Here is a 12,500-nt window from a genome sequence, read left to right on the forward strand (position 1 = left end):
GTGATATGTAATGAATGATTTAGACAGGTTTAATTAGATGTTGTATTTATTTGTATGATAATGTCTATGTCGTGTTAAAAAGGGTAAAAACATGTTACTTATCCATCCAACCTTTAGAAAAGAAAACAACATCGTGGAATTCTGATAATCCAAAGACAGAGACCTGTGAGTTATCGTTTCGCTTCAGTATACGGGAATGATGAAGTAACTTGTGTTTGCAGTTCTTGTATTGATTCCCATTTCCCCCTTTTATTATTCCTTTGAACTATAATGCCATACTGTAGGAGTAGGACTTCTAGTTACTTCCAGACCCTGACAAACATCACTCTTGAATTTTGTAACTTTTTTAACACATAAAGATCCATTTTTCCTTCCATTTCAATTTCTTGGGTAAAATAAAATAAATAAATGAGAAGAAAATATAAAGTCTTAAACTAAAATATAACAGTAAAATAATTCTAAAACATGAATCAACAATGCATTATATCATACAATAAGCATAAAGAAAAATAATTTAAGCAAGAAATTTTGTTAACTTGAGTTGAAGCGCGAAAACACTATCTTTAAAGAGGAAACGTTCCCGAATCTCTGTTGCTCTAAAAAATAAGGAAAAGGAAGAGAAAAAATTTAGAGAGAAAGAAATTAAATTGTTTACTTGCTTTTCTAGAAAGAAAGAGAAAAGAAATATATATAAACAAACCCTTTTATGCAACAACAAAACAAACTTAACAACTTACCTATAAAAAAACAAACATAACAAATTACATTCATCCATTAAAATAAAATCTTAAAAAATATAAGAAATCTAATTTTACCCTAATAGATACTAAAGTAAATAGTTTATTTTATAAAAATAAAATTAATATAAATAATATATTTTTATAAATTTTAAATTATAAAATAAATATTTACTAATATAAGGTAAACAACCCAGACAATTGTGTACTTTGACAAAAGAATATATATATATATATATATATATAAACAATGTAGATTAGTGACCTATAACTATAGTAGAAAGTATCATGTTTTTTTTCTCCAACACATCCCCATAATAGAGGCCAGAAGATGAACGAAGTCTCCAAACTGAGTGGCCCAACAGTACACACAAAGGAGGACTTGTAATAAAAAAAAGGGTATTGATAAAAAAATTTCCTGAAGAAATACACCTTAACTGTTGCTGAAAATTTTACACTTCCAAAAATAACTTTTCGGAAGCCTGCATAAAAAATCATATTGGACCATGCAAATGTCATCACCATGATCAAGGCTATGATGTCATTTATAACCACAATCAATAGTACCTCAACCTCAAACTTTTCCTTTCTCAACATTGTTGCACCATTGGTTGTTCAATCTTGGTCCTCACTTTATCTTGCTTTTGTTTGTGTCAACACAAATTTAACTCCTTATCCTTTCTATTATTACTTTTTATACACATTTTTCATGTCATTGTGTTTAGCATTTTTACGTGAGGGCACCATGTAGTTTTTGTGTTGTATGTACATTGCATTGAGTTGTGTTGCAACCTCCTTAGTCAACATTGCTGCGTCATCGGTTCTTCAATCTTGCTCCTCACTTTGTCTTGCTTTTGATTGTGTCAACACAACTTTTATTTATTGAAGATATAAGATTAACTGAATGGTTAAGAAAAAAAGAAAAAGACGAAAAGATCTCGGATTTAATTTCTTCTACTAATAAAAATTAAAATTTTAATAACTAACATTTGTCAATAAAGAAAACAAGATGGTTTGGATGACAACATTTGAACCTAACTTTGTTGGGAGACACTGCACAAAAGAGGCTATTTTGGAAAGGGGTATTATTGAGACAAAAAATATAAAAGGGGACAAATTCAACAGTTAAGGGAGGTATATTTATCAATAACCAAAAAGAATACTTTGAATGACATACCCACACACACACAAAAAGTCTAGTGGGTCGCCAAAATGAAGGGGGTTCATAATCTATGGTGGTCAATCTTGCCGTAATCTGATCTCACTTGGCCCAGCTCACTCATTTCTTCCCGCGAGTAGGGGGATGAAAGAAAAGTAAAATGTTAAAAAAGAGCAGCGGAAGATTTTTACAGTATAGTTTAAAATCAACAATGATATTATTTTTGGTGTTAAAAATATATAGAACGATAAGTAAGAAAGATGATTGTTATCTATACTTTTTCAAGAGTAAGAAAGATTTAACGTTAAGGGAACGTTTAACAAAATCATAGATGGCAGGATTCAATATATATAAGGAATGTGAGTGACTTTTATGAGTCAAAGCTTTAAGATGTTTGAATTTGCAAAAGTTAACTCAACCAATGACATGTTAAATCCTAGAAGCGAAATGTCAGTAATTTGGAAATGGACTACATTTCAAAACCGTGTTGTCCAAAGGTTCTCCAACTTCAATATTTTCATGCCCTGCAATTTAATGGGGAAGTCATGTTCCTTACGTTCACATATAATATTATAGCAAGGTTCACTATCAAATAATGCAAATACCTTTAAGTAGGGATCAACTAATGCTTAAAATTACTCAATCCTTTTAAAAACTCGAGCAAAGGAGTAGCATATTGTAATGTATATCAATTTATTTATTTACTAGCTAGCTCTATGATTGATTATACCTTTCCATTATCTGAAATAAAGGTATCACTTGAAGATTTTAAATGCACCAAATCCTTTCAATGATTACAAGAAAGTAGTAGATTACAATATCACAAATATCTTTAGTTCAGTGTTATTAAATAATAAGTTTTTTTAGTACTCATTATACTTAATTTCTTTTTCCTTTTGGAATCTGTTATAAAAAATCAACAAAAAAAAGTGAAAGACAGATGAAGAACCACTGTACCTTTTGTATTCTTGTTCCCGAGATTTATTTTTCCACAAAGAACTGCCTTCAAAACCATCTTCTATAATCTCATTTTCTACAACTAATTTATGACAAACTCATACTATCTGCAAATCCAAGTTGAGGAACCATGTTAATTGGCATATGCAAAGAAAGGGTAAAAAAGAATATGAACATGGTTTTTGTAGCTTCAACCTTCAAGATCAAAAGGATAAATAATCAAATAAAAGAAAATCATAATACGGCAGAGTCAACTTAGATTTCATCATGTCAAAAAAAGAATGAAGGAAAATGAATTAGAAATAAAAGGGATAATATTATTATTTAGCTGTGATTTAATGAGTGTGCGACTGCGCTTTATTCATACAGCGAAAATAAACCGCCAAGATTGATATCACCTCTAATTAAAAAAAAAATTACAATATTTTGAAATTTGTGGTCCTCATTTAGTAGATGGTATATGGTGAAGAATTAATACATAATTTTAATAGTTTCCTGCCAATAGTTTGTCAACATCGAAAACGATATTAATAAAGTATATAGCCAAAGAAAATTGATCATCGGCTTCCAAAAGTTTTACGTATATATTCATTTATTCAATTATTGAGGCATACTATGCACTCAAATGAAAGAGACAACTAAGATTTTTATTCTTAAGATAATCGATTCTTCCAGTGACAAAATACAAGAGCCCTTACAAATAAATTGTCTCCAAAGTCCTTATTCAATGAGAAGTGGATAGCCATATATGGAGGAAGCAATTTTCCACAAAAATTTCCTGAGTGGAATACTGGTCCCTCACTCAAAAGGAAAGCAAAATGTGAAGAACAAAAAGTTATTTCCCGATCAGTTTCTTTCTTTTTAACACCACAAAAACAGAGACCAAATGATGAAGAAAAACTCTTGCCAGAGCACAATGATGAAGAAAAACTCCTAATCTTTATTTTTTATTTAATTAAAAAAAATGGTTTGTTAAGCTAGGTGATCACAAATCATTTGGTTTTTATATATGAAATGCAGAGGTCGTTACGTTCTACTATTCTAATTGAGAATCAACATTTGGTTTTTTATAACCGACGTAGAAGGAACGTTTTAACCAATGTAGAAGGGTCATTTTGTAATAGTATGGACAGCCATATGCCAACCATATTCTAATTGCTTTGCGGCTTGAGAAAGAAGAAATCTGATAATAATTTTATTAGTCGTGGAAATATTTTCAATTTTAAGGAATTGTTTGTTTCACGCTGCTTACATTTTCAGAAATATAACATGATAATATTATTTTTGGGTATTTTAAAAAAATTTGTTACATTTTAATATTATTAAGAATATTTTTTTAAATCTAAAACAATTTAAATAAAAAAATAAAATTACATGTGTATTAAACAACAAATTTTTACATCCCCTTAAAAATATTACTTTTCCACCTCCTTTTAATCAAAATTTGTATAAGAAAACACCATAAAAAATTATGACATTCTTAAAAATCAATAATAACCAAAAATACTTTTTAAAAACTTATAAAAAATATAAAAATGCATATTTTTATTTTCATATCTTTAAAAATATATAACAAATATAAAATTTCCATACTCTTATTATCAAAAGTGTACTATATGTCAAAATAATGTTATAAAGGATAAATAGTAAATATAATTTTACTAAGCATTAAAGGGCATGAGTGTAATTTTATTTTTTTAAAAAAATATTAGTACATGCCCTTACCAAACATTTTGGAATTTCACACTTGAATTAAAACTTGGGGTGAATTTCTTTCCAAATCGAATTCCATGATGTATTATGTGCATGTGCAACTCACTGAAAACATGCCCCTGTGGGCCTGGGAAATGCGTGGTTATAGTGTACCATTGTCTGTTGGCCCAATCATACCCTTCCGACTGTGAATTAAAATAAGAAAGCTCCATTCAATACAACATATTATTAGGGATCCACACCCACTCAAATTCTCATTTTTTGTCCGCATATAAATAATCCCCAAACCCCATCATGAGCAGAAAAATGGAGGGAAAGGAGCAAAATGTTTCATTGGGAGCCAACAAATTCTCAGAGAGGCAACCAATTGGAACTGCGGTTCAGAGCCAAGACGATGGTAACCGTCATGGTTATGCAGGTGTTGGCTGCCACCTTTATTCTTGTCTACACCGTTTTCTCAGCCACCGATGCCAAGTGTAACGCTAGAGACTCACACGTCCCTGTATGTGCATGCAAAAAATTAAATTGAATAAGTTCGTGTATATATATATTATTCATGTAACTGATGATTTTATGTTTTTGTATGAATGAAATGATCAGATTTTGGCACCCTTGCCAATTGGGTTCGCTGTGTTCTTGGTGCACTTGGCCACAATCCCAATCACTGGAACTGGTATTAACCCTGCACGTAGTCTCGGTGCTGCCATCATCTTCAACAAAGACCTTGGCTGGGATGATCACGTATGTTAACTAAAATCTCTCTCTCTAGAATATGAATATTTACTCTCTTCATGAGATGATGCACTCTAACCTTGGCATTTTTGTTATACAGTGGATTTTCTGGGTTGGACCTTTCGTTGGTGCAGCTCTTGCGGCACTTTACCACCAAGTTGTAATCAGAGCCATTCCCTTCAAATAAACGGATACAACGGTTCGTGATCGTTGATTTTCGGGGTCAACCAAGTTGGGTAAAAAGACCCAAACCAAGCAAGTTTCTTGTTTTATTTTATGATATATATCGTCATCATCTGTTTTCTTAATTTGCTCCTTATTTTCTTTCTTTTTGATTATTAAACCTTCTATTTTGTATGTAAATTAAGAATGTAATGTAATATGATTATGGTGGTGCGTGTTTTGCCTAAGGGGCCAGTTTTCCTCTACTTTTAAGTTGGAAGATGGCCATGTGTGATGTAATTGTGATCATTGATCTATCAAATTAATAAAAAAAGAAGTCCTCTTTAATTTTTTTGGGCTTATCTACTACCCGTTCCTTTAGCTTGAGCTATTTATATATGAATAATGTCAGTATGTCACTGACAAGGTGACGAAATCAACAAGTTGCAGTTTACACAACCTTTTTACTAGAGGATTACTCGATAGCCATTGCAAATTAAAGATATAATATCTTACATTATGTATGTGGTATGGACAACAATTTGAATTAGTCAAGACATAAACCCTAAAAAAAATCATTTGTTTGGAGTACAGGCCCAACCTGGTCATTTGTGGTTCTTGTCAATATAAGTAACTTATTTCAATATGTGAAAGTTGAGTTAAAAAGAATACATTTTGAAAAGAGAATATTTCTACGATTCTTTCTGCAATTAAGAAAAATATATAAAAAAGAGAATTTTGAGATAAAAATAGGTGATATAACAAAGAAAAATAGAAAAAAAATGTATAATTTATATAGAAAAATAGTTAAAAATATTTTTAAAATGGGTATTTAAAATTTAATTGTCCTATAAATTTAATTTAAATAAAAATTAATATAGCACAAAAAATTATTCATATATATTTTTGTACCCCTTATCTCATTTAATGAGAAGTATCTTGATTCGAGGAAGAAGACCCCCAACACCTCCATCCATTCTTGATACGTACAGAGGGTCTGCTTCTTCATGAACCAACAATTATATATAGTTTTCCTAAACTAACAAATCCTCTTTCTCATACCATTCTCGGAGAAGGTTGTTCAGGAATGTCGAGGTAAAAGTGGTAAAAAACGGGCTTCTATACAACCTAAAGGAAAAATGGAAGGACTAATTATGATATGGATGTATGCAATTTTCGAGGTTAAGGATATGTTTTACGGAATTCATTTTCTGTATAAGTGTTAGTGGGTGTTGGGGTGAGGAGAAAAATATATGTTTTCTTAATACGTACAACCCTTGTGAATTATCTGAAAAAAAAAAGTTGTGGAAGGAGATTGTTGATCTCGAGCAAGCAAAAGGAGTGATGAGTAGCAGGAGGCTTAAATCAATTAAGTGTGAGGGGGAAAAGGAAGGGACAACATCATATTTCATAGGCTTAAGATATGTTTTTTTTAATATATATTGAAATTTTGTATTTATTTTTGATGAATTTTTTTTGTATTTTTGTTTCCTTATATTTGAAATTTTATCAAAGATCTCTATCGTTAGCTTATGTTAATTTGGTGTTGATATGTCTGTTAAATTAATACGTCATTATGTTTTACATGTGCTCTAATGATGAGTTAATGCTTTGTATTTGTTCTGTGTAACTTTAAGGTTTTTGCATTTGCTCCTATAATTTCAGGTTTTGCATTTGTTCCTACAAATTCATCCTTTGAGCATATGTAATAACATATGTGATATCGTGATGCGTCAACGTAAGGGACACGTTAATATTAAATTGTCAAAAAAATTTAAATATTAAAGAGTAAAAACAAATAATTTTTTTTTATCAAGAAGCAAATGTAAAACTCGGATATATATAAAAAAGCACTAACATATTTTAACCTATTTCATATATATGAAGAGAGATCGATGTGGTAGTTTCAGGTTTGAGGAGTTTATTGTTGACTTGTAACTTGTAAGTAATAGATTTGCTTTACACTTGGTATCGTGGTGATATGTCTACTGTGAGTCAGTTGGACATGTCCATAATTTTAAAGGAATGGTTAAGACTTGCCAAAATTGTGCTCAAGGGTTACAAAGGAAATTTATCTGGTCATTGTGATGTGTTGCTGAAAGATAATGGTGTTCTATGCAAGTATAGACTTAGAGTGCGTTTGTGTTGAAGGAAAAGCTTACTTTATTTAGTTAAGTAAAAACTAAAGAAGTGGAACATGGTACATGTGTGTAATTAAGCTTGATGAAAGTATCAAAATAGCAAAGGACAAATTAAAGAGGTAGAACATGAAAATTCTCAATCAGTAGATAGTTACCTAAGAGGATTGTACAACACAATTTTTTTGTTTATCACCCATGAGATATAACTTTCTATGGCTAAAGCCTCAAAAGATTTGGCTGAAGGAGAATGTTGAAAACTAAAGTTTTTTCATTGATGTATCCATAAGAGGAGGCATGTGAATGATGATATTAGAATACTTCAAAAATGCATTTTGAAATAAGGCAATGGGCAAGAACTAATAAAAAAAATCACCCCTTATTATGTGTTTTATCATTAATAACATTATAAATCATAAAATATATAAAATAAAAATAGATTATTGATAATAATAAAAATATTTTTTTGGAGTTTTAGAAGATAATCTTCAACAAGAAAAACGATATCTTTTTTATTGTGTTTTTATCATTCATAACATTATAAAATTAGATGGACGAAAGAAAGATGATAGTTAATTTCATATATATAGCTCAAACAATAAATATGCATATATATATTGCTGAATAAACAATAAAAATATATTACTGTGTAAGTAATTTTTTTTAATTTTAAAAGAAGACAGCATAATTAAAAGAGCTTCCTTGATTGGGCCTAACGGGCTTAACTTTTGAACTGAGTTTAAAAAAAAAAAGAATTGTGATTGTTGATGAGTCTATTGACCCAAAAAAAAATATTGATAAGCCCATGTGTAAAACCCTAGTATCAGATTAGGGTGCTTGTGTTGTGTTGTTCGCACGCCTTGTTCGGTGAAGTGAGTAGTGAGTGCTGAATCGAATCGAATCGATTCTCCGAACATGGCGGCGAGCGATCGCACAGTGTTGCAATTCTCTTCATCATCTTCTTCTTCTTCGCAGAGCTTGTCCGCGAAGGTCCACCCTCTGGTCATCTTCAACATCTGCGATTGCTATGTTCGGCGCCCTGACCAAGCCGACCGCGTCATCGGAACCCTACTCGGCTCCGTCCTTCCCGACGGAACCGTCGATATCCGAAATTCCTATGCTGTTCCTCACAACGAGTCTATCGAACAGGTTATTCACTGTCTTTTTTGTTATTAATTATTATTATTATTATTATTATTAATTATAGTAGATTTTTGTTAGCCGCTGTTGTACATATGAGGAATTTAGTTCCACGCCTGGATCCGAGACTAACGATTTTTTTGTCTTCTCTTTTTAATGTGAGTTTTATTTATTTAGTTCATGCTTTGATTTGTAGGATTTGGCTTTATATTTGGGTATATTTTTGCTCCAATTTCTTTCATTCATTTTCTAGGCAATGCGTGACATTTTTCTCATTTTGCCTTTTTTGTTTAGAAGTTTATCCAAATAGTACCTAAGCTTTTATTAATGTTATTTTTATTACTATGCTCTCTGTTTTTGTTAATTGTTGCTTCATCTTGCAAGTTGTAATTGAACAGCAGGTGTGGATGTCACGAACTTTATATTGGAAATTTTGGTGAATTCTACGTTTAGATTGTTAGAAGGGGGAGACGGAACGGAATGAATAGTTGGCATTATTTGGATTTTTTAAAATAGGTGGAATGGAATTGAATTTATTTCATTGTCTCTCAACTAAAATCTAGTACTTATCTTTTTCTATGGGTATGTGATGGCACTAATATAAGTCATAATACTACTATTCCTTATACTTTCCAAACAATGGAATGACATAGTTTTTCTGTTTATCATAAAATATCCAAGTAATGCTATATAATAATTTTATTTCATTCCATCCCATCTCTTTCGTTTCCATTTTACTCATTATTAGATTAGATATTTGAGCAATTGAGGTTACTTTTCCCACATTATATAGAAGTTCTGTTAACATTGTGAAACTTGAAGTGGAAGGAAGTTAGAGGAATGCACATTTCTTATTTATAGCCATATCCTACTAGGTGAAAGTTGGTTTAGGCCTCTTGCAGGAAAAATATTTGTATAGTTTATAACCTTTTGAGCCTATTTATTTCTCTTTGTCAATGAGTTTGGTGATTCCAAGTCAATTATAGAATGAGTGAACCAGATAAATTTCTTCAAGAAAGTGAAAAGTTTGCATTTTAGTATTAGCTTGAAAATTAAGATATTGAGTACTTGTATAGTGGACACTGAATTTAAAGCCGGGAAAAAAGTTGCATAGTTAAAATTTACTTTTTGACTCTATTATTGACCTTTTTCAGTTGTCTTTTTAACTGTCTCTCTTTTGGTTGTAGGGTCTTAAACATCAACTAAAAATTATTCTGTTCTCACTAAAAAGATGTCCTAATATTTTTGCTTATTTTTTCTCCAGGTTGCATTGGATATAGAGTACCACCACAATATGTTAATATCCCACCAAAAAGTGAATCCAAAGGAAATCATAGTAGGATGGTAATTTCAATACTTTTTAAAGGTCTATTTTCCCCAGGTTATTATAATGGTATTCTCAATGAAGTGTTGGCCCAGAAAACTTTTAAATCCATATGGCCTAGGTTAAAAATGTTTACTTTGGTTTCTGAAAGGTTGATCTGTTTGGTATTGTATTTGGGTGGATGGCAATGCAAATTTTCACTCTATATTTTACCTATAAGTGAATTTGGTTTTGTTGCTTCCTTGTGAGAGAGAGAGCTTAAGTTATTAGTGCAAAAATGTACTCGAGAGCTGTTTTATCCTGTATTGTTTCTTCTTTTGTCCCTCCCTCTCTTTATTATAGTCTCATAAGGGTCCCTGTGTTTCTTTCTTGTTTTCTAGGAGAAAAAAGCAATTTTAACTTTGATTATTTTTGTAGGTATTCAACCGGTCTTGGAGTAACTGGTGGTAGTGCATTAATCCACGAGTTTTATTCTCGAGAAGTGCCCAATCCCATACACTTGACTGTTGATACAGGATTTACAAATGGAGCGGGTACGATTAAAGCATACGTGTCTAACAATTTATCTCTTGGAGAACGTCAAATTGCTGCACAGTTTCAAGAAATTCCATTAGATCTTCGTATGGTGGAAGCTGAGCGAATTGGATGTAAGTAATGGTCGGACTTGTCATTTGAATCAACCTCTGTCTTTCCTTTTGTCCACTCTTCTCTCTCTCTCTCTCTCTCTCCCCCCGAACCTTTAATTTTATTTTGTATTTAATATATTTGCTAAAGCTTATGTGCTTGCTTTGGTGAATGCATCTGAAGAGAAAATTGTTTTAAATTTCCCTCTCTTAATCAATTACAAGTATTTCTGAGTTGTATTCTAGAAAAATATTGTCTGATATGGAGTATTTTTAAATTATTTTAGCTGTTAATTAATTATGCAATAGAGTCACACATTGGATTGTGCTGAAAGGATCTAGTCTAATTTTTTATTCTATAATAATGGAACCATAATGTTCTTTATTTTGAATGATTGTAGCTGATTTTTTTGTTTATTCTGGTAATGGCAGTTGATATGCTGAAGGCAACTGCAGTTGACAAAATTCCCTCAGATTTAGAAGGGATGGAAGCATCAATGCAACATCTGCTAGTCTTGATTGATGACATCTACAAATATGTTGACGATGTTGTGGTACGATATTGTTGCCTTCTTTAATCTCTCGCCTTGTCCTCTGAGATTGTATTATTATATAATTTTTCAACACAGGAAGGACGAGTGGCACCAGACAACAAAATCGGGAGATTTATATCAGAAGCTGTAGGTTCCCTTCCCAAATTGTCCCCATCAGTTTTTGATAAGCTTGTGAATGACAGTTTGCAGGTAAGATTATGCTTTGTGTTAGTGGTTTATTACTGGGATTTCTTATTTTGATGAAAATTGTGAAATGAGATGGAACAGATTTTTGTTTCTTATATTTATTGGCTTGTCAGGCAAGTCTTCTCAGCTTGCCGTCCATAGTTTTATTGTGCTGACAGGGGTGTTTCATCCATTTCAGGATCACTTGCTTTTGCTGTATTTATCTAGTATCACAAGAACGCAGCTTAGCTTGGCTGAAAAATTGAACACAGCTGCTCAGATTCTGTGATTCTTCCGCTTGTTTATCGCCGAAGTCAAATTTTTCTGAGTTTCTTTTCTTGTCTTATTTCCAGAAACGTGGAATGTCAGCGTTTTATACTTCACTTTTACTTCGCTTATTTTTTTTATTTATGTTTTGTGCTGGTCTTTGCTAGGTAAGTTCACTTATTGTCCAAGGTATGCAGTGTAGCGTTCACTTGTTATTTTTCATGTAATCTGTATTTGAAAGAAAATGAGCAAAAAGCTTTCTCTCCATTATCTATTTATTTCTTATTTATTGAGATTGGATCAAGTTTCAGAAAATTTAACAGTTTCTTTTAGAGGTTAATTAGTAATTTTTTTTATTAAATTTCTGAAATTTGAGACTTTTTTTTAACAAATTTTGACTTCGACTTTCATGTATGAAGATTGTTAGATTGATAATCAATTAGAAAATATTGTGTGATTTTAAAGTATTTGTTGTGAAAGTTAATAATTTTTATTAAATAAAACAATGTTATTGAATAACTATTTTTCCTAGTGTATTTTAATTAAATTCAAAATAGGTTTTATTAAACCCATCTCATTTAAAAGAAGTGAACGTACCTAGTTCCTTTTAACCATGATGAATTCTTTGATCATGGTTATTATTCATTAGGTAATTTTTTTGTAATAAAATAATATATAAATTGATATTTATTCAATCACAAATTTAGACTTTCATTTATAATTAAGTGACTTTATCAATATTAATTATATTAAAGATGAATTTTGATTGGTAGATGGTGTAAAAAAATTTACATTCACAGTGTATGCCAATTAATTTCTTAAATTCTAA

At 31.0% G+C, this 12,500-nt stretch overlaps 2 protein-coding genes across 2 annotated transcripts; both read left to right on the forward strand.

The window, feature by feature from the left end:
* The first annotated feature begins 4,861 nt into the window (after positions 1 to 4,861).
* Positions 4,862 to 5,783, forward strand: LOC114394474 (probable aquaporin PIP-type 7a). The gene is made up of 3 exons (XM_028356057.1): positions 4,862 to 5,068; positions 5,167 to 5,307; positions 5,399 to 5,783. Exons 1-3 carry the CDS (start codon positions 4,892 to 4,894, stop codon positions 5,483 to 5,485), a joined length of 405 nt encoding a protein of 134 aa, XP_028211858.1. The 5' UTR covers positions 4,862 to 4,891; the 3' UTR covers positions 5,486 to 5,783.
* Positions 5,784 to 8,414: 2,631 nt separating this feature from the next.
* LOC114397611 (eukaryotic translation initiation factor 3 subunit F-like) lies at positions 8,415 to 11,964 on the forward strand. Its single transcript, XM_028359729.1, has 6 exons — positions 8,415 to 8,747; positions 10,003 to 10,082; positions 10,480 to 10,709; positions 11,118 to 11,239; positions 11,315 to 11,428; positions 11,604 to 11,964. The coding sequence occupies exons 1-6, from the start codon at positions 8,514 to 8,516 to the stop codon at positions 11,691 to 11,693; spliced, it is 870 nt and encodes a 289-aa protein (XP_028215530.1). The 5' UTR covers positions 8,415 to 8,513; the 3' UTR covers positions 11,694 to 11,964.
* Positions 11,965 to 12,500: the final 536 nt, after the last annotated feature.

The sequence above is a fragment of the Glycine soja genome, chromosome 18 (assembly GCF_004193775.1).
Source record: "Glycine soja cultivar W05 chromosome 18, ASM419377v2, whole genome shotgun sequence".
Lineage (NCBI taxonomy): Eukaryota > Viridiplantae > Streptophyta > Magnoliopsida > Fabales > Fabaceae > Glycine > Glycine soja.